This window comes from Pleurodeles waltl, chromosome 9 (assembly GCF_031143425.1).
Source record: "Pleurodeles waltl isolate 20211129_DDA chromosome 9, aPleWal1.hap1.20221129, whole genome shotgun sequence".
Classification (NCBI taxonomy): Eukaryota; Metazoa; Chordata; class Amphibia; order Caudata; family Salamandridae; genus Pleurodeles; species Pleurodeles waltl.
The window spans coordinates 888720007-888742735 of NC_090448.1; the positions used below are offsets into that span (position 1 = coordinate 888720007).

The 22729-nt window shown below is 45.4% G+C and overlaps 1 protein-coding gene across 3 annotated transcripts in view; it reads left to right on the forward strand.

Annotated features, from left to right (window-relative positions):
- Nucleotides 1–22729, forward strand: part of BTBD7 (BTB domain containing 7) — a 353483-nt gene that overhangs the window by 190593 nt on the left and 140161 nt on the right. For all 3 annotated transcript variants that reach the window (XM_069208224.1, XM_069208223.1, XM_069208225.1), the window contains 2 exons: nt 3990–4065; nt 6789–6949. In XM_069208224.1, the coding sequence (XP_069064325.1) occupies nt 3990–4065; nt 6789–6949 (237 nt within the window). The remainder of the gene's footprint in view (nt 1–3989; nt 4066–6788; nt 6950–22729) is intronic.

The following is a 22729-nucleotide window of genomic DNA, read 5'->3' on the forward strand; positions in this document are numbered from 1 at the left end:
GGGGGTGAGGTTCTGAAACAACCACATTTCCAAGCACCTCCACAATCTCACATGCTTTTTAGTCCCTTTCAGTGCCTCTGAAAAGTTGTTAATTCCACTCCAATTCTGGAATACTTCATTGCTATTCTATTTAGGAGTGTTGTTGCTTTCTTTTAATTGAACAAACACAGTTGGTCAAATAGTAGGGAAAAATATATTCCTCGTTCACACTCAATGAAACTATAAATCATTCATTGGCAATGCAATTTAATTACACAGCTATTACTTCATACTTTTTTCTCACCAACAAAAGGACAAAAATCCTATATATATATATATATATATATATATATATATATATATATATATATATATATATATATATATATATAAAAATCACAATCTAAACACACAAACATAACAATATCTAAATAAGTGATCCTCTATTGCTCTCCTTGTTTACAAAACCATGTGGTCATCACCATTGATTATACCACAAATCCACATCTGTGAGATGGTTGCATTAGCTCCCATATCTCAATATCCTCTTTGCTTCATACCTTTTTATTTAGAAAGAGATGTGATCCAAAATCCTTTATGGGCAAATAGATCTTCCTCGCAACCTCTCACTATATGTGCAGCCGACGCGTTTCGGCCCCTTTACCTATGGGCCTCTTCAGAGCAATACTTAATAAACACAAACAATATAGGTTACTACACTAAAACCATTCTTGGACCAAGGAACCCTCCACCGTGTGGGGTCTTTGCACTAGCTCCCCCACCTCCCCCATCCCCACCCCAGGACAGGGATGGAAGGGGAATTTCTTCCTCAACCCCCCCCCCCCCCCCCCCCCCCCCCGGTCCCCCAATTAAGTCACACTAACCTCATTAGAGGTTGCCTCCCATCGCCGAGGAGAAACAAGATTAGTTTCTCCTCGGTACGGGGGCAGGGGAGGTCAGGGAGGCAAGGAAAGGCTTTTCCTTTACTTTTCATGTCTCTCTGAGCATTCCTGCAGCACAATCGCATAGCTATCATGCTGCAGGAGTACCACTAGACACCAGGTTTTTAAGTTTTGTATTTAAATTGTCATAAGGGGCGCGATCCCTTAGGCAAGGGGGCAATTTATTGTTAGGCCTTTTCTGCCCCTTCCCCCACAATCGGGGCAGATCAGCCTATATTAATTGGGGGGGAGCCACTAGACACCAGGGATTTTTTTTTTGTTTGTTTTGCGACAATTTCAAAAAAGGTGAGCAACCCGTTAGTCAAGGGTTGCTGCACTGGGTGGAAAATTCTGACCCCCCCACTCCCCCCCTTGGGGGCAGAAATCACTAGGCACCAGGGATCTTTATTTTTTATTTTAACAGATGGGGAGCGGCCCCTTACGATTGGCCTATTTTTATTAGGCCAATCTGCCACCAAGGGGGCAAGAAACCACTAGCCACCAGGGTTTCTCAAAAAATAATTTGCACCAATTTCATGCAAGGGTAGCGACCGCTTAGGTAAGGGTTGCTCCCCCTGGGGCAAATGTATTTTAGGCCATTTCTGTCCACCTTGGGGGCAGATAGGCCTATTTGTGTATGGCTCATCTGCCTCCAGACACCAGGGAATTATTTTTTTTCAGAAAAAGACCCTAGATCCACTTCAAGGGAGGTTGGGGGGGGGGCGGGGGTAGGGGGTGTGCAGAAAGCCTACTAGATGCCAGGGAATTAAAACAAGTGTGGAGTGGTGGCTACCAACCAGTATGGGAATGGTTATGCCCCCACCCCAACTACAGGGATAAGTCTTTCAGCTCTCTCCCCCCCCCCCCCCCCCCCCCCCACACACACACACACACTAAAACATCTTATCCCACCGCAAGCGAGAGGACATTTGATTATTTGGGGTATTGGTTTTGCATTTGAGCCATGAGAGCTTGTCTGACTCACAAAATCAGCCCACTTGGAATGGTGAGGGCTGCACTTTTTGGATTTTGGGACGATGCCATGTAGAAAACTCTGAGACCTAGAGACATCTGAAAACTAAACATTTGGGTGAGTCTAGGGTGGAATGCTTCACTTGCACCCGCACCATTTTCTTACCCACAATGCCCTGCAAATCTCTAACTTTGCTTGAAATCACACATTTTCCCCACATTTTTGTGATGGAACCTTCCGGAATCTGCAAGAATCCACAAAACTCCTACCACCCAGCATTGTCACATCCATACTGATAAAAAGTCTGCCCCACTTGCCGGCCTGGGTGAGAGAACATTTGTGCCAGTGCAGTGATCCCACACAGAAATGTGGGGATAATGTTTTTTTTATTTTATTTATTTTTTTATTTTATTTTTTATAGCTACATTTGTTTGCTGAGGATTCTGGGTAACAAAACACTGGGGGATCCATGCAAGTTACATCTCCCTGGACTCCCTCTGGTGTCTAGCTTTGAGAAATGTGTGGGTTTGGTAGCATTCCCTAGATGGCTGTCGAGCCCAGGACCAAAAAACACTGATGCCCCCACACCCCTAACCCCCCACAAAAACAGGTAGTTTTGTATTTTTTTATTTTGGTGTGTCCACATAGTGTTTTGGGGGCATTTCCTGTTGCGGCACTAGGCCTTCCTACACAAGTGAGACACCATTTTTTATCAGGAGACTTGGGAGAATGCTGGGTGGAAGGAAATTTGTGGCCCCTCTCAGAGTCTAGAACTTTCTATCACCGAAATGTAAGGAAAGTGTTTTTGCCAAATTTTGAGGTTTTCAAAGCATTCTGGGTAACAACCTGGTGAGAGCCCCACAAGTCACTACATCCTGGATTTCCCTAGGTGTTTAGTTTTTAAAAAATGCCCAGGTTTGGTAAGTTTCCTTTGCCTCCGGCAGAGCTAGAGGCCAAAATCCACAGCTAGGCACTTTCCAAAAAACACGTCCGATTTCTTTAGGAAAATGTGATGTGTGCATGTTGCGTTTCCTGGCGCGGGCATTAGGCCTACCCACAGAGTGAGGTACCATTTTTATCAAGCGACTTGGGGGAACACAGACTAGAAGAACAAGTGTTACTGCTCCTTGTTTTTCTCAACATTTTCTCTTTCCAAATGTAAGACAGTGTGTAAAAAAGACGACTATTTGAGAAATGCCCCGTAATTCACATGCCAGTATGGGGTCTGCCAGATTTCAGAGATGTGCAAATAACCACTGCTTCTCAACACCTTATCTTGTGCCCATTTTGGAAATACAAACGTTTCCTTGATACCTATTTTTCACTCTTTATATTTCACCAAATGAATTGCTGAATACTCTGTGTACAATGAAAACCCACTGCAAGGTGCTGCTCCTTTATTGTCTGGGTACCTAGGGTTCTTGATGAACCTACAAGCCCTGTATATCCCCGCAACCAGAAGAGTTCAGCAGACGTAACGGTATATTGTTTTTGAAAATCTGACATTTCAGGAAAAAGTTAGAGCAAAACGTGGAGAGAAAAGGCTGATTTTATTTTTCACCTCTATTTCAATATTTGTTTCAGCTGTTATTTTCTGTAGGAAAACCTTGTAGGAGCTACACAAATGACCCCTTCCTAAATTCAGAATTTTGTCTACTTTTCAGAAATGTTTAGCTGTCCGGGATCCAGCATTAGTTTCACACCCATTTCTGTCACTAACTGGAAAGAGGCTGAAAGCACAAAAAAATTGTCAAAGTGTGGTATGTCCCAGTAAAATGCACAAAGCGAAGGGGTTAAAACAAGATCAAGCCAAAATAGTTACTTTTTCTCCGGATGTTTCTGTGGAAAACCTACTGGAGCCTCAGACATGGGTGGAGGGTAATAACTGTGTGTGTTTAATGAAGATATAATTTATAAGTAGTCTATTTAAGGTGGAATAGATTTGCTTAACGTGGTGTTCTTCCTCAAGTATTGATGAGTTTCGAAAAAAAATTTTGCAGATGTAATTTTATTTTCATTTAATCCCTATGTTAACCGTTTCTACTCAAATGTAACTTTCATTTTGTGCACTTTAAAATCCTTTCTTTCTCTTATAGGCAAGTGAGCAAGATATTCTTAAGTATCTCATTAAATGGGGAGAACATCAGCTGATGAAACGAATAGCTGATCGAGGTGAGATCAACAGATGGTGGCTTCAAGAAAAAATCTACCTTTATGAGATTGTTCATTGTCTAATTATTAACGTTGCAATTTTAAATAATAATGTTAATCTTCTTGTGTACCATAGTGAGAACCATCATGTCCTTGTTAGATAGACAAACTTCTAAGATGTAACTCTGTTTTTGTGTAACCAGTCTTTGAATGCAGTCAAACAACTGAAATGTACAGTATGTCCACATTTGTCCCCCAGAGTTGTTGCGTTTGGTGAGTTCTAGGTTTTGCTAAAACCCTTTATTTCTAAGGGATTATATTCTTGATATTTCTTTCTTAAATCCTTTCTCAAGCACAGGCTATAGCTGGAAATAAAACCAGAATTGATTGTGCTCTCTATACAGTGCATCTGAAATGAGCACATTTGTAATGATTTAGTGTTTTTGAGGTTTAAGAGTTCCTAGTGCATTCCAATTGAAAGTATTCCATAAGAGTGAGAGTGAGAGACCCTTCTGGGTAGAAGCAAAGCCGAATTGATGTAGATTTTAAATAATTGGTGGTAATATATCTTGCAGACCGTTCCATTATGGAATCCTACTTAGAAAAAAAAAAGAAATTGTTTGTTAAAAATTGTGTTAAATGCCTAAGGGTTTTAACTCCACTGCTTTGTCTGCTTGAGGTTGAAAGGGAACAGAGGAGTCATTGACTCGTGCAGACAAGACTTAGAGGTGAACGGACACATTTAGGGGGGAAAAAGAAAAATAGCTGTTGAAAAAGAAATTACATATTTAGTTTTGAAAAACAGATGGTTGAAGAAGCTGTGTCAGCATTTAAACAGCTGAAGCTTGTAGATAGAAGGAAACCTTAATAAAAAAAAACTGTAAATAAAAATAAAAAAGGCCTCCAACACCACCTTTGATCCTCTCCACGTAATATTTGTTAGGCAATGCAATGTAATCACAGTATGTCTTTACTAGGATTGCACATATGGAGGAGGAACAGCTAAACAGGCCTTATACAGATAGTGTGATCTGGCAAAATATTGAGTCAGATTAATCAGTGAAGAATATGAAACCTTGCTTACACAGATTTATAAGCCATTCATTTACATCCATATTTACACACTTGGCCGGTAAAGGGAGGCACATTGAAGGATTGCCATTTGAATGTGCAAATGATAATCGACGTGTTGTCTGTGGTCACAGTGAATATGAAAGCAAGAGAAAAACAAAGCTTTAGCCTACCAACACTGGAGAAAATTGTTGTATTGCTGAAGCATTTTTCTTTGTATCTGGTGTAAGTCTCAGACATTGGAGACTGATAATGCTACCAGCAAACAAGTCCAGGGAAAATCAAAGACGCTCACATAAATTGGATACAGCGCGTCCGGTTTGTAAACCAATTAACACAGTGATTGTGCGGTGACACTCTAGGTAACCCCTTGTGCAATTAGCTAGAGAGTAGGGCTTCTAAGCTCAGTATAAACAAAGGAGCCCCTGTTGATGACGTGACTCTTGCTATGGAGAAGGCCATATGCTGAGAGCTGTTAATATGGGCACAACAACAGAAGCTGGAAACAGTAGAGGAGCAGATACTCTATGCTCCATTAAGGTCCACTGACCGGTTTCAATGCCAAATCCAAGGGTGTTGACACTTCAATTACGAAGCAGATCCTGGAATACCTCTTTCAAAATTAAAAGGAAGGCTTATTCTCTTGCAGGAGTGAACTAAGACAAGAGATTTTGGGAGTTTAAAAAAGGCAAAAATGACCTAGGGGAGGAAGTTCCCACTTGAGGAATCAGGGCATTACAGAATGTAGGTAACCCAGTCCTGCTAATGGAATTTTGTAAACTTACTGGAACAAGAACTTAATCCTTCAGGACCACAGTAATCTAGAAAATCACTTTAGGTGAAATTATGTAATGATTGAATGGTTAGTGGGTGGGGGCAGGGTGTTGTGATTTAGGGGTGTTACAATGTCTCAAGTGCTCAGTACAGAATGCAATATATGTGAGGGAACAGGGACTTTATCACTATCCAGCAGCTCAATTTTGAACATTCTCCTCACATACCATTTTAAGGACAAGGCAGTGCAACAATCAACTTCATGCCAAAATAAATTTCAGGGTAAAGAAATGGGTCAAGGTAAATGTTCTTCTGCCCACTCAGAGTGTCTCATACATTCCGTCCTAGCACACACACCACCAGTGAGGGCAGAAAAAAGGGTTTGTCAAATGCTGGCAATAACACCAAAGAAATGAGAGCCCACAAAACACCCACATGCTCCTCAAAGTCCTAAAAAAGTTATGGTACTTGGTATAGGCTAGTATGCCACCTGTTCAAAGCTGCTGTTAAACCTATACACCGAGAACTGTGATTCCAAATGTAATAGTGCAGTACCATGTTGAAATTTACTAGTACTCTTGGTTTTAAATATGCCACTCCATTACAGATTAGCTGTCTCCGATTTATGAGAAAAGGGCCTTGTGAATAAAAACATCTGAAGTGTGTGTAAAGCATATAATACAGTTGGACTACTTGTTTTATCTTGGTTAGTTGGAAACCTCCTGCCCCAGGCTAATTTTCACCGACTGGATTTGTCTGCTTTTATTATAAAAGATTGACAGATTCCTCATTAAAATGATTGTAAATGGGAGTGTTCAGAGACTTGTTTCGTTGCCTTTATTCTTTCTAATCAAACCGTATTATTATGCTAATAAACAAATTACTTCAATATTTTTCAGAGCCAAACTTGCTTAGTGGTACAGCCCACAGCGTCAACAAGCGAGGTGTCAAGAGGCGGGACCTAGACATTGAGGAGTTGAGGGAGATCCTTTCGCCAGTGCTTCCTTTTGTTCGTATAGAACATATTTTGCCTGTGAACAGTGAAGTACTGAGTGATGCTGTAAGTTGTGTCCCCCTAATGGCTCATTTGGTGTGGCATAGCGGATTGATAACTTTTTGAGATATTACCTTTTTTGTTTACTTTTCTCAAAAATATACTTTCACTGAAATACTGAATGTGTGATATTATTCATTCCAAAGGTTTTTCCACTTTTAGTTGCATTTTACTTTGGTTTACCCCCAGTTTTAATATAAGCCAATAAAGAGCAAATGAAAGTTTTTAAATCGGGAGCATATGTTTAGTGTTCAACTTCACTTCAGGTGTCCTTAAATGAAAAGATGCAACATTTTGTTCTTAGAATGTGTGGCAGTAGATTCACATGTTGTGCATGCTCCTGCTATATATTGATTGTTAGTCCTGGACGTTTGCAACTTGTTTTCCTTTGAAGAAGTGAGTCACAAGGTGTGCTATAGCTCCTCTTAGTTCACAGTGTACCAGAACACAGACTCCACCCTCGATTTTTTTTTTTCTTTCCTTTTTCCACCACCAGGTTTGAGCGTTTGTGTGCTTGCTCCAAGACTGATGCATCCTCCACAAAATATTTTGGTCCCGCTCTTTGACTTTCGAGGCACTGACTTGGAAAAAACAACCAATGCCCCCTGTGGTGCCCTTCAGAGGGCTTTCTAACTTCCCCCAAGCATGCTACTGCACATTCCAACTGATGGCCCCTGGATGCTCCACAAATTAAGAACTTGTGCATTCATGAATTCAACACAATCAGGTTGTGCTACAGGTAATCACTGGAGTAAAGTGATGTTTTGGTATGTACACCCTTCAAGTTCTGCCCAAGTTGCAATGCCATGTACCTGTGGTCAGACCATCATGCTGTATGCAGCCTCTACTTGTCTCCCCACCTCGACATCACAGCCTACGAACAGTGCCTTTTGTTTCACTATAGGAAGGTCCCAAGGTATCGAAGAGAGAAACTAATGGGTGTTTCATCAGATGTGCAGCCAAGAGTCACCTGAAACTCCTGACATCAAGAAGACCTTCTGCTTTGACGAAGAATCGACAGACCCCTTGGGCCTACTGCCTGCACAGGGTGGGGCCAGCCTGGAGTCTGTCTCCTCACAAGCATTTGAGGAGAAAGACGAGCAACTTACACCAAAACCATATGGACCTAATCAAATTGTCTGCAACAGTGGTAACTGTTCTGACTGACTCCAGTACTCATGTGCCTGTTGGAGACACCCTAATACCAGAAGTACACCAAGGAAGAGCTCCTCAAAAGAGGGAGCCTGGCATTGAGTCTAGTCTAGAAAGGCACCGGCTTCCATTTCTAGCTTTGTCAGCAGGTTCCCATTGTCCCCCCACAAGCCTCAATCAATGGCCTAAAAGCCCCACTCAAGGATGTCGAACCATTTTGTATATTAACATCGGCTCTGTGCCCAGGTACCAAAATCCACCCTGAGAGCAGTAGTTGACGCTGAAGGTTACATCAAAACTAGCTTCTAAGCCTGTACCAAAAGCTCCTTGAACTCTGAGATCTGACACCACAAGAGTTCTGTCATGCAGCATTTGTCAGAGGTCCCCAACTCCAAGTAAAAGACTTTGTGAGGATCTTCCTGGTGAAAGGTTGATGAACATAGTATCCCCGCAGAGCTGCCTCCACAAACACCATTCCACATGACGCAAGTTAACTTCCAAGGGATAGCTATCCTTTTTAAACATCCATACCTCCTTGCCCTAATGGTTTAGCAACAGTGACAAAGCCCACCGTGGAAGATTATATGGTTGACTTTTCTGACAACCTAGACAACACAGCTGCTTATGTGGTGATCCAGATGGCCGCGTAACATCCTAATCTGGACGTGCATGTCACGCAAGATGAGGGTGTTTTCCTCACAAGAAATTCTCTCAAAAACTGAGAGGTCAGTCAGATAGCTCTGTCTGACCGCCCCGGCTGAAGGCCAAAGAAGTCACCGCTAGGGTGAGAAGTTCAAACATTTTTCTACCAACTCACTTTACATCCAAGGCCACGTTACCCCTGACTCTCTTGCTGTTCACTTGGTGCGTAAATGTGCCTTTGCCAAGCTACAAGTGAGACTCCTCTGCCTGCTAAGGAAAGTAGGGGAATTATCGCCACTGGCAAGCGCTTTGTGGTGGGGACCTCCACTTCAAAACAGTGGCTCATGATCACATATCACCTGTCAGTGGAAGACCAAAGTATTTCCTTCCCTATTGGGAGGAAGTCACCGTAGCTCATCGCATGCTCTCTGGAGTAAAGTAGAGATACTGCTATCCAGGCCCCCAAACACCCCACTTTACTGCCGCTTCCTCAGTTGTGACCATCTTCAGCCTTTGAAAGAAGGAATACAGGTGTTCCTCCCCAAAGCTATCATTGAGCTGATGCCCCCATACCAGCGAGGATAAGGATTGTACTTCCTCTGCTTTCAAACCCCACAAAGGATGGATGTCTATGGGCAACCCTAGACCTCAGGCTGCTGAACCACTACAGCTACATGATCACGCTGCAGGAGGTCTTCCTATCGCTCTGCCAAGAGGGCTTCGTAACTTCCCCATCCATTCAGCTCACCATTTAAGCCTATGCTTTGTGGTAGCGGAAAACAATGCCAATTCTAATTTCTCCCCTTCAGTCACTATGGTTCCAAGAGTGTTCACAAAGTGTCTGGCATTAGAGGCCAGGGATTTGTGTAGAAACGGCATTCGTGTTTTTCCATACATAGACGACTCATTAAAAAAGAATAGCAGCAAACCGTAGTCGTTGGTACACACTCTAAGAGCGGTGTCCCTACAATGCAGGATACGGTTTACAGTCTGTGCCAAAGCACAGCCCTTCTTGGATTCCATACTAAAGGCTGTGACTGGAACATACCTGAACAAACAGAGGATGAAGGTGGTGTTAAAAAGAGCTGCTGCCTGTTTCAGACGGGCTGTCCTCTCCCAGTAAGGACAGTAAATAAACTGCTGGGGATGATGGTCTCATGCATTTCAATGGTGCTGCAGTCCAAATTGAAGGAACACTCACATCAGAAATTCTTCTTGAGCCAGTATTAACAAGCAGAGGGTAAGTTAGAGGATGTAGTGTTGATAAAGACCAAAACGTAGCGTACTGTGGTGGAACAGCAACCTGTTGCATAGCCAGCTTTTCTTCGACCTTCCGTAGGTGGCTATTGCCATGGACGCCTCATTGATGGGATGGGGAGCAGACCTCAATAACTTCAGTGTCCAAGGTGGCCCTCTGTTTAGCCCTGAGATGTTTTTTTTTAAGCTCATTCAGGGCAAAACAGTCTTCGTAAAGTCGGACACAGTGACCGTCATGTGTTGCATCTAGAAACAGATGGGTGTGGGCTGGGGAAGCAGGGATTTAGGGTGTGGGTGGGGAGGGGTTAATCCTTTTCCCTTAGCAGTTTGCTCTTGCCCAAAGACTGGCACTGGATGAGCCACACCCTCCAGCCCCATGCGGAGTATCTGCTGTGGGTGGATCAGGGCTCTGTGGACCTGTTCAGCAGGATGTATCAACAAGTCTACAAGAGGGAACTAAACCCATGAGCACTCCAAAAGTAATTTTCAGTGGGGCACTCTCTCCATCAGTCTGTTCACCACCCCCAAAATAGCAAAAGTACTAAACCCAGCCTTCAGATACCCACACCCACAGCCCATAGGTGATGCACCATGGATGAGCTGGTCCTGGACGTTTGCTTACTTTTTTCCACCTCTCCCACTCATGTGGTACGTGGTGAGTAAAATGTAGCAATTATCCATGACCCTCATCCTGGTGGCACTAACCTAGGCTAAGTAGCCATTGTACTCAGTGCTGCTGTAGATGTCAATCAGCCTACACAAGAAGCTACTGCTGAGGTGTAAGGAAATGCCTCCTTGGCATGGTTACCCCCTGACTTTTTGCCTTTGCTGATGCTATGTTTTGAATTGAAAGTGTGCTGAGGCCTGCTAACCAGGCCCCAGCACCAGTGTTCTTTCCCTAACCTGTACTTTTGTTTTCACAATTGGCACACCCTGGCATCCAGGTAAACCCTTGTAACTGGTACCCCTGGTACCAAGGGCCCTGATGCCAGGGAAGGTCTCTAAGGGCTGCAGCATATCTTATGCCACCCTGGGGACCCCTCACTCAGCACAGACACACTGCTTGCCAGCTTGTGTGTGCTGGTGAGGACAAAACGAGTAAGTCGACATGGCACTCCCCTCAGGGTGCCATACCCACCTCACACTGCCTATGCAGTATAGATAAGTCACCCCTCTAGCAGGCCTTACAGCCCTAAGGCAGGGTGCACTATACCATAGGTGAGGGCACCAGTGCATGAGCACTGTGCCCCTACAGTGTCTAAGCCAAACCTTAGACATTGTAAGTGCAGGGTAGCCATAAGAGTATATGGTCTGGGAGTCTGTCAAACACGAACTCCACAGCACTCCACAGCACCATAATGGCTACACTGAAAACTGGGAAGTTTGGTATCAAACTTCTCAGCACAATAAATGCACACTGATGCCAGTGTACATTTTATTGTAAAATACACCCCAGAGGGCACCTTAGAGGTGCCCCCTGAAACCTTAACCAACTACCCGTGTAGGCTGACTGGTTTTAGCAGCCTGCCACACTCGAGACATGTTGCTGGCCACATGGGGAGAGTGCCTTTGTCACTCTGTGGCTAGTAACAAAGCCTGCACTGGGTGGAGATGCTATCACCTCCCCCAGGCAGGAGCTGTAACACCTGGCGGTGAGCCTCAAAGGCTCACCCCCTTTGTTCCAGCACCACAGGGCATTCCAGCTAGAGGAGTTGCCCGCCCCCTCCGGCCACGGCCCCACTTTTGGCGGCAAGGCCGGAGGAAATAATGAGAATAACAAGGAGGAGTCACTGGCCAGTCAGGACAGCCCCTAAGGTGTCCTGAGCTGAGGTGACTCTAACTTTTAGAAATCCTCCATCTTGCAGATGGAGGATTCCTCCAATAGGGATAGGAATGTGACCCCCTCCCCTTGGGAGGAGGCACAAAGAGGGTGTACCCACCCTCAGGGCTAGTAGCCATTGGCTACTAACCCCCCAGACCTAAACACGCCCTTAAATTTAGTATTTAAGGGCTCCCCTGAACCTAGGAACTAAGATTCCTGCAACCTAAGAAGAAGAGGACTGCTGAGCTGAAAAACCCTGCAGAGAAGACAGAGACACCAACTGCTTTGGCCCCAGCTCTACCGGCCTGTCTCCCCCCTTCGGAAGAAAACTGCTCCAGCGACGCTTTCCCCAGGACCAGCGACCTCTGAATCCTCAGAGGACTGCCCTGCTCTAGAAGGACCAAGAAACTCCCGAGAACAGCGGCCCTGTTCACCCAAGACTGCAACTTTGTTTCCAAAGGAGGAACTTTAAAACGACTGCGTTTCCCGCCAGAAGCGTGAGACTTGCAACTCTGCACCCGACGCCCCCGGCTCGACTTGTGGAGAAACAACACTTCAGGGAGGACTCCCCCGGCGACTCCGAGACTGTGAGTAACCAAAGTTGTCCCCCCTGAGCCCCCACAGCGACGCCTGCAGAGGGAATCCCGAGGCTCCCCCTGACCGCGACTGCCTGACTCTCAGATCCCGACGCCTGGAAAAGACCCTGCACCCGCAGCCCCCAGGACCTGAAGGATCGGAACTCCAGTGCAGGAGTGACCCCCAGGAGGCCCTCTCCCTTGCCCAGGTGGTGGCTACCCCGAGGAGCACGCCCCCCCCCCCCCGCTTGCCTGCCTGCATCGCTGAAGAGACCACCATTGATTCCGATTGAAAACCCGACGTGTGTTTGCACACTGCACCCGGCCGCCCCCGTGCTGCTGAGGGTGTACTTTCTGTGCTAACTTGTGCCCCCCTCCCCCCCGGTGCCCTACAAAACCCCCCCTGGTCTGCCATCTGAAGACGCGGGTACTTACCTGCTGGCAGACTGGAACCGGGGCACCCCTTTCTCCATTGAAGCCTATGCGTTTTGGGCACCACTTTGAACTGACCGGCCCTGAGCTGCTGGTGTGGTAACGGTGGGCTACCTTGGACCCAAACTTGAACCCCGTAGGTGGTTTACTTACCTGCAAGAACTAACAATTACTTACCTCCCCTAGGAACTGTGAAAATTGCACTGTCTAGTTTTAAAATAGCCAAATGTGTTTTATTTGAAAAGTATATATGCTATTGTGATTATTCAAAGTTCCTAAAGTACTTGCCTGCACTACCTTTCATGCAAAGTATTACATGTAGAATTTGAACCTGTGGTTCTTAAAATAAACTAAGAAAAGATATTTTTCTATACAAAAACCTATTGGCCTGGAATTGTCTCTGAGTGTGTGTTCCTCATTTATTGCTTGTGTATGTACAGCAAATGCTTAACACTACTCCTTTGATAAGCCTACTGCTCGACCACACTACCACAAAATAGAGCATTAGTATTATCTCTTTTTGCCACTATCTTACCTCTAAGGGGAATCCTTGGACTCTGTGCATACTATTCCTTACTTTTAAATAGTGCATACAGAGCCAACTTCCTACATGAGGCCTAACCTTCTCATGCCTCATCTGGGCCAACTCAGACACTGAGAGCCCAGGCAGTTTAACCTAGCAATCTAGCACCAAAACACCTAGAGATTGGTTACCTCTAACTTCCAGAGGAGTGTATGCTAATCCTGTGAGATGCTCAAGCCCGCCACTTACACCTGCATGCAGCCAGGTAGAAGAGATTCGCCTACTACTGCATCTCTAAAAACATTTTACTTACTACATTGTTGACACTTGTATTACCAGCATCTCTCAGTTTTGTCCCTAATTATGTAATATATATAAGAAGCTACCATCGATCCTAATGAACATAGTCTCCTTCTCGGCCAAATATGGATTTGATTTCTTCAGGTCGCTAGTGTAAATTCTATTTCAACTACTGAGTTTGAACAATTTGTCTTCTGAGAAAGCTCTTCTGTTCAAGGCCTGAAAGCTGATATTCAGGTTCTAAATTGGTGAAGCTCTAGTGTACTCCTTTCCCTGTCCCCTCATTATCTTTCACACTTCTGTAAACTCACACAGGTCTCACAAATCCATGTACTTGTGCCTTGTGTTAAAGGACTAAAACATATATCCTTATGATATTAGGCTACAGTCATGCAGAAGAAATGGTACAAGTAATTTAGGAGATAAGGCATAAGTTGATGGAACAGTTTACACATCAGCACATCAGAAGTGTAATAATGAGCGCTTATTTGAAGGAATGTGACAGACGCCCTGGTTTTAGTGGGCTGTTGAGCTTATTCTGTCTCCTTTCTATAGTTAGAAGCTACTTGAAATCGGGTTTTGTGGTCCATGCCTGTCCCTGTGCCCACCGTTTCTCCCTGATGTACCCAAAAGCCACTGGATGTATGATGTCTAGAAAAAGAAACAGCCAAATCCTACCCCAAGCCATAGACTCCATTCCTAGTTCGTCATGTGCCCACTCTGGTTCCAGTTCCTGGTCTCGCTCCATGTCTTTGTCCTCGCTCCATGTCTTTGTCCTCGGTACCTCAAAGGTGAAGTTGAAAGACAAAGCCTGACCATAAACTCAAGCAGTCCAAGCAGGACTTTACTCAGTCCGTCAGTCTTACAATGGGGAGATATGAAGTCTGCACTTCAAGGCAAACCTGAAAATGCACATCTCCACCGCCACTCGCCACCCCAAGCTGGTCCTGAAACGCCATGAATTCCCAAGGCCATTGACGACGTTGTAGAAAGCAGAGTTCAAGGAGGACATGCTGCTACTTTTCTGGAAGATGCCAGCTCCCTCTGGATCACTTTTTGGGCTTCATGGATCCACAGGGGCCACATCTTGGATTTCAGTCTACACGGCCTGATCTGGTGCCATCTGACCCCCTTTAAGTACCTGCTTGGCCCCTAACTGTTAAGGCCTCTAATCCAGTGTCAATTGCTGCAGATACAAGGCAATGTTGGCCCATGCCAGGACGGCACCCTGTTAAGAGACAACAAGCTGCAGTCCCATAATTGAGAGGATTCCCACACAGTACTACCCCCCCCCCCCCCCAACCGAAATTATACTGATGGACTATATTTTATTTAGAAAAAGCTTTGGCCTGGATACTGCCACTTGAGATGGCTATGGCTCACCACTTGAGGGTTCTCTGAGGAAAGCTCCTCTTTTGTGATATTTCACAGAGCTGCAGAAGTTTTGTAACTTCAGCTACCCACAGTGAAGGTCAAAGGAAACCTGTTGACTTTGATTTTGCAACCCAGCCCTACTCCTTCAGAATACTTTGTCATTTAATGAAGCTTTGACAGAGAGAGTGATGGCGACCTGGCCCAAGCTGTGCTTGTCTCCTCCGGTAATTCACGTTGTGGACAAGTGTCCTAGACCTGCCCCTTGGAACCTTGTATGTCTGACCCAGTATCATCTCTTTGTGGTTCAGACTTCCTCCAGCAAGATCCACCCTACACATTCCACACTGTCTGCTGGATGGAGAATTGAAGAGACCATCTTAGGAAGAGAGTCCTATTATCTGCCAGTTTGCTTTTAGGTCCCTAAATGCTACCTATGTGTGCTATACATAAATCCTCTGGGATATAGCTATTGAGATCTTGCTTGCCATTCACAAGAAATTAAAGTTCTAGACTGACCAGATGTAGCTCAGTGTGTGTGGAGCCTGTCTGCATACAATGAACGATGTAGGTTGTGCCATTGTCCCAGTGTGGTGATCAGGTATCAGCCCTGGATGTGCACTGCAGGATTTTGTGCAGTGTGCAGGCATCCTTTATGGATATTCCATTTGACGGTGTTAACCCTTTTGAAGAAAAAGCGTTTTCTCAGTTGCAGCACTTCAGCGACAGCGTTGTTCCAGGCCTAGTTCTTAGGTCCCATCACTTCCACCAACAGTACTGATAGTTCAGAGGATACTCTCGGACTTTAGCCTGTCGTGAAAGGCAGCGCTCTGTCGGCGCAACATCCTGTATTGCCTTTGCGTTGTTTTCAGAGGAATTGGTGGTGGCAAGAGGCGAGGGAACCATGAAGGATTCCTTGTCCCATGCAGCACCTGCTACTAAGCTGATTTGATACCCCCCTGTGGTCAGGTACGGTCTGTAGGAGTCAGAACTAATGTTTACCTGCCCAGATGGCATGCAGGTACCTTAGACCAGTGAGTACTGCAGATTATTCAGCAGGGTTATGCTATCCTTTTTACATCTGATTCCCACTCCTTTTCCACCTGTTTTTGTTCAGACTTAGGCATAGCATGCTTCATCCTTGCCCAGGAGTTATTCATGGGTGACCAATTGAGCCATAGTAAGAGTTTTTGATTTGGAGAGTGACAGTGACAGGGGTGTTATGTTGACTCTGCCCATGTCCTCTTTACCCTGGGTCTAAGGGAATAGATGTTGTCCTTGTACTTGCAGAACACATACCTACATGTGTGTTCTTCAGTCCCATTAACAAATCCTCTGGTTTGTGGTGGGGTAACACTTTCATTGTACCACCCTGCCCTTCAGCTTGGCTTCAGCCCCCTCTGGTGATGGTGGTGGTTGTGCCCCATCATTGAAGGTTGGTGATACAATGATTCCTATACCTCAAGACTATCTCTTGAAGGTGAACTTGTTGAAATTAGTCACGGACCACCTACGGTCTGGCACCCTGGGATGCCTAGTCATCAAACAGGAATCCTCTCAGCAGGCATCATAGTGTGTTCTCTTCATAGGGGCCATATTGGTCACATGGTATTTCAAGATCTTTAAATCCTTGCCATGAGTCCAGGCCATTCATGTTATGATCTCAATGTTTGTCTCACTCCTGGGTTGTTGCACAGACTGTTCTGAGGCTTCTTGTGTCTTGGCCTTGTGAATCCTCCTGGTCTCTCATGCCTTGTGGCACATGCTTGCTCTCCACTTGTTTGGAACCACCACCAGCAATGGGCCTAGCACTGGGGTTGCCTTGTGGACTACATCTGTGTTTCAGAGAAGGCAGCCCGGGAACCTCCAGGGGTGGCTGATAATTGCCAGCCTCACTTGTGGCAGGCATTTATACCAACCTCACACACAGCTTGCAGTAGTGAAAGATGCATTGTCGCTGGTCACTTGGGGCAGGTGGTAATCAGGAGCATTTGGTCCCTGGAGGAGCAGAAGCACCATAGCAGTCTTTTGGAGATTCTTGCCATTCAGTAGGCCTTGAAGGTGTTTCTCCCATCCATCAGGGGTAAGCTGGTCCTTTTAATGACAGACAATAGAACTACCATGTTACACTAACAAGCAGGGCGGTGTAGGATAGCAGCTTCTGTGCCAGTAAGTGTTGAGGCTCTGTGGTTGCTCGCTCTCCAAAAGGATCTCTCTGACGGCTGTTATATCGGGTTGAGTTTTGGGGTCTTTTATCCCTCTCCTCCAAGACCTCATTATTTGCACAACTGGGGATATTCTGTTTCTCTCAAATAAATTGGATCATTAGAGACGATCAGCCTAGATACACAAGTTTGCGCATCTTACATTATGACACCCGCTTTCACCTTCATTTAAGGCTAGATGTGCCCCTTGCAGTGTTCCTTATCATGTGACAGCACCTGTCATGTGACTGGCTGATTCCTGCGGTAATAGGAGTTTAAATACAGGCAGCCAAAGTAAGGCCTCCACCTCCGGGGCCATGCTGACTGGGTTGGTGCTGGGGTTAGGACTCTACAAATGCAACATGATTATAGCGTTGTTCTACCCAAGCGGTTCCTTTGACTTTTACATATGTAGAATACTGCAAAAAAAGGCTGAAGTTCTCTTGAGTTCCTAGGGGGCTCGATTCAAGTGGGTATTGGGTGAGCAATTTTGGTACCTAATGCTTGCTAGTTTTTATGAATTCACCTATGGGACCCTATGCTGAATGATTTGATCTACTCTACTGTGAGATTGTTTAACACTGGTGACTGCTCATACTATTCACAAGTTGAATTATGAGGTGCAGGTAGTAATCATATTCCTCTGTTTGATTTCTAGGTCGTATTCATTGGGATCAACTATATTTGATGGGTATAGAAGTGTACCTTTATGCAAAATAGCAGTGGTGTTTGAATCATTGGAGTCGCTACACTGACATAGCATAGTGTGCTATTCTGACATAGCATAGTTGTGCCCCTTGAACTTTAGGTCCTGAAAAATTGCCTTTGATCTTTTGAGACAAACCAGGCAAGAAACATGTTGACCTTTCGGTGGAGTACATGGGTACATTAGTCCCTTTATATCCCCTCTCTTTTCATTATTAACCTTTACTATGGACCCTTTTCAGTAGATAAGCATTAGTCGGGGTTTTCTAGTCAATTTTAATAGCACCAGTGGTGACCAATCTACGTACATCACTGGGGATCCAGCTGGAGCCATGGACCCATGCATCAGAATTTAAGAAAGAATCTCAAGCAAAGAGCTGCTTTTCAGGGGTCTGTTGGGCATTGTACTGCTGGCCCAACGAGGAGCTAGTGATGAAGCATGCCATCCATTGGGTGGGTTAGGGCTCTTGCTCCCATTGTTTGAATATCCCATCCAGCCCTTGACTGGTGAGGTTACACAATTATAGTTAACTCTACTTGGTTTAGGAAATGTGCACATTCCCTTGGAAACTCAACCTGCATTGGGACTCCTGTTTGCTTTCACACCTCTGTCACTCATACCCCTAGTTCTGAAGGGAGCTAGGAGTGCCTAAGCCAATTTTATCCTGATAGCTGTGGATTGGGCCAAGAGAGTGTTGTACTCCAACATGCATAGCCTGATCATTTGCCTTCTGGTCCTTTTGCGTCTTCAATTGTACATTGTAATAATAATGTCTGTTCTTCATGATGTAATACAGAATGGTAAAGTGGGGAGAATTCTGGTGGCTGACAGTTAGGAACACTATGGGCTAGCCAGAGGTAGCTGCTTCAGAAGAAATAAAGAAGACTAATTAAAATCTACTTGTGTGATTTTTTTTTTTTTTTAAATAGGATTGGGTGAAAATGAAAAGTACAGGCAAGTTGGAGAAGTCACATTGTGAAGTGACTATGGGTGGAGTGGTGATTTGAAAGAAAACGCTGTGCCGGTAGTACATAAGTTAAGAACTGTGCCACGTTTAATGGGAGAACCATTACAAAAGGAGTTAGATACATTACTTGCAGAGGGAATCATAGAACCAGTTGTGTCTTCTGAGTGGCTGTCTCCAGTGGTGGTTTCTCCAAAGGATGGTGAAAAGATTCACTTATGCATTAATTTGTGGGAGATGAATAAGCACATATGGGTGGAAAGACAACCATCACCTAATATTTCTGAGATGCAAAGTATAATAGGTGGCGGAAAGTGTTTCAGTGAACTTGATATGTCGGCAGCATGTCCCAGGAAAATCTCCATAAAAACTCCAGGCCTTTGACCTAATTTGTTACACCTATGGGTGGCTTTCGATATCTGAGAATGCCATTTGGTCTTCTATCCACCTCGGCTATTTTTCAGAGAATAATGCAGAGTTTTTAAAGGTATGAAGAAAGTCCTGTGTTTTTCAAGACGATGTTTTGGTGGTGGGTGAATCTGAAAAGGAGCATGACGAAGTGTTGATGGAAGTTTTGTCAAGAATTGAGCAAAGTGGATGGACTAAATAAAAAAGAAAAGTGTCAGCTGAAAAAGAATAAGGTGGATTATCTAGGCCATGCATGAAATTTCAGCAGTGGGTATCAAGCCCAACAAGAATATTATCAAAGTGGTCGCTGATGCAGATAGACTTCAGAATAATGAACAGTTAAAATATTTTCTTGGACTAGCAGAGTACTAGTCTAAATGTATATGCATTTTCACTGAAAAAGTTGAAACCATGAGCGTTTCGTAGAAGAATATGTGCATATTTGTTTGGGGCAGTAATGTGAAAATGCATTTTGTGAAATCTAACTCTATTAGTAAAACTCCATAGCTGTGTCATTTCAATGTGATTAATAAGACTACGGCTACAGCTGATGCTAGCTGCATTGGTTTGAAAGCTGTTTTATCTCAAAGGGTCGATGGGCAAGAAAAATTGTAGGTTTTGCATCTCAAAGTTTGAGAGGTGCAGAACAATCCTATTCTATAACAGAGAAGGAAGCGTTGACCTATTGTTGGGAGATAATCCATTTCAGGTATTACTTGCGAGGTTTCACTTTTATTGTCCAAACTGATCACAAACCTTTGTTGCATATGTTTTTTTTATTTTTTATAACCAACTTTTATTGGGTATTTGGACAACAATTCCACATACAGGAAGACATACCCCAAATTCTCTCTTACACATTCTGTTATGGAGTTACAAGTAAACAGATCTCCAAGTAAGTACTGATTGCAGTCACACAAGTCCCAGCCATCTAGCCCATATCTTATGGTACTTTCCCTCACAGCCCCTTGCCTGATATAGGGGTCTCTCCATTTGGGCACACCAGTCCACTCCCCTCTTCCACATTTGTGCTGATGGCAGAGTCCCAGAGGACCACTGTCTTGCAGTGTCTCTCTTTGCTATCAGTAGTGCCGTGTCCACCAGTGTTTGGATCGCTCTGGAGTTTCCGACCCCCTCCATCACGCCCAGCATGGCCACCATGGGGGAGGAGACCATTGAAAGGTCTCAGTGTGGAGAGTTTGTTTAGGATTTGTACCCAATACTGTTGGATCAAAGGACAGGACCACACCATGTGAAATAAGTCTGCTGGTGAGGTTGCGCACCGGTTACAGCAAGGGTCCGGTTTGATCCCGGCTCGGAAGAACGTATATGGGGTGTCAGGTAGGCACAGTGTAGGTAGTACGTCTCAACCAAGCGCAGCCTAGTCGAGATTGTAAGGACTCGTTGCGTCATCTGTGCATCCCGCAAAGTCATCATCATCCAGGGAACCGATCCAGGATTCCCAGCGAGCCCGCAGGGGTTGGAGGGACGGTGTAGTGTTAACACAAGTGTGCCGTAGATTTGAGAGATTCCACCAGCTCCTACGGTCCCCATCATTACCTTGGCCTCAAGTGGGGTAAATTCGGGTAGAAGGGTGTCATCGCTGATGTGGGTTCTCAACGCGTGCTGAAGATGCAGGAATTTATTAAACAGTCTGAGCCAGAGCATATGTTTCTTGAAGTTGCTGGAAGGACATCATATGCGTGTTTTGCCAGATATCTCCTACCGTTGTTATACCTATACTATCCCATTTCGATAACCCTTCTAAATTGGTAACATCTCGTAACCACTGTCCGTGCCATAGGGGAGTAAGTTGTGTGATTCGGCCCCACCACCCCATCAGTTTCTGGGTGACCCTCCATCCATGGAAGACCTGGTTAGTAATTTTGGGGATAGTTGTAGGGATGGGGCTTCCATATAACATATTCATAAGGCTCGGAAACTCCATTGTGGATAACTCAAGACGATATGTTGGGTCATCCCATCCCATCCACCCCACCTCAGGCGAGCAGCTACATAGTACCAGTGGAGGCTGAGCATGGATAGGCCTCCTCCATAGACCACATTGGCATGTTTCCCATGATAAACGCCGCCGGCCCTCTTGCCACACAAAGGAGCGAGCCATGGTATATGTCTTGCAGAATCACTGGCGAGGGAGCCATAGGGGGATGTTTTGGAGAATATAGAGGTTTTGGCGTAGAATGAGCATTTTGTAGAGGGCAATGCGACCCATCAAATTGAACTGCAGCGTCTGCCAGCGCACCAACTCCACCTTCACTTTCCGGGTAGGAGGGGTGAGGTTAAGGGCCAATGTTAAGTTCGGTTTGAGTGCCACTTTTAAGCCTAAATACGTGAAGCTTAAGCGACGGATGGGGCTGGTCTGCTGCCAGTCAGTTTGATCACTGGACCCAGAGAAGGAGGGACTTCCCGAAGTTCACCTTAATGCCCGAGGCCTCCACAAAGGATGCACAACAACTGAAGGCATCGGGGTCCGCTCAACTCCTGGGCAGCACCTCTATCGTGGCCTGGTCCAAGTCGGAAGGGAAGGCTCCTCTCTCCAACACCTCTGTATACAGGCCATGCAGATTCGGCAGCAATAGGTTTCGGAAATTTTTATAATATTCTGCCAGGTACCCGTCCGGTCTCGGGGTCTTCCTGGGTCTCAGACTTGTGATAGCCTCCCTAATTTCCTCTAAGGTTATGGGATCATCCAGGCCCCGGCTGACCAAAGCCGGAAGGCTCGGCATGTCTGCCTCATTTAATAGCAGCATTTGCTACTCCACTGGGGATCAAGGCTTTACTGTGTAGAGGGCAGCATAGTACTGGGCAAACCTGTTCGCTATGTCCAGCGGGGGCTGTACAGAGGGAACCCCGGTCATCTAATATTTCCGGGATCACGTGCGCCATCTGTGGACTAGTCACCATCCAGTAGAGAAGTTTACTATTTTTATCCCCCCAGCCATAAATCCAGGCCGGAGAGGCCCGCCAGATATGTTTTGCCTCTTCCAAGGAGTGAGTTATGAGTTCTTGGCATATCATCTCCAGAGCCTGCTTGGACTCCTCCCCCCAGTCCTAAGCAGCTCACGCTCTAGCTGAAGTGCCCGGGTCTCCAGGGACACGACCTGGGCCCGTCTCTCTCCCGGCATCACAGTAGGCCTTTTAGCATGGCCACGAATTGCAGCCTTGCCCGCGGACCAAAGTGTAATGTGTGATTGGACCAAGCCCTTATTGTCTTGGAAGTAATGATTGATCTCACTGTGGAGACCCGTGCAATATGTCTCATCCTCCAGGAACCAGGCTTCAAGCCACCATAGGGGCCTTAGGCCAAGGTCGAAGCTGCCAATGGTCAGGGAGATGGGAGCATGATCGGAGAGGCCCCGAGCCAGTATCTGGACCTGGATGACCATGGTCGCTACGGACCTGGGTGTGG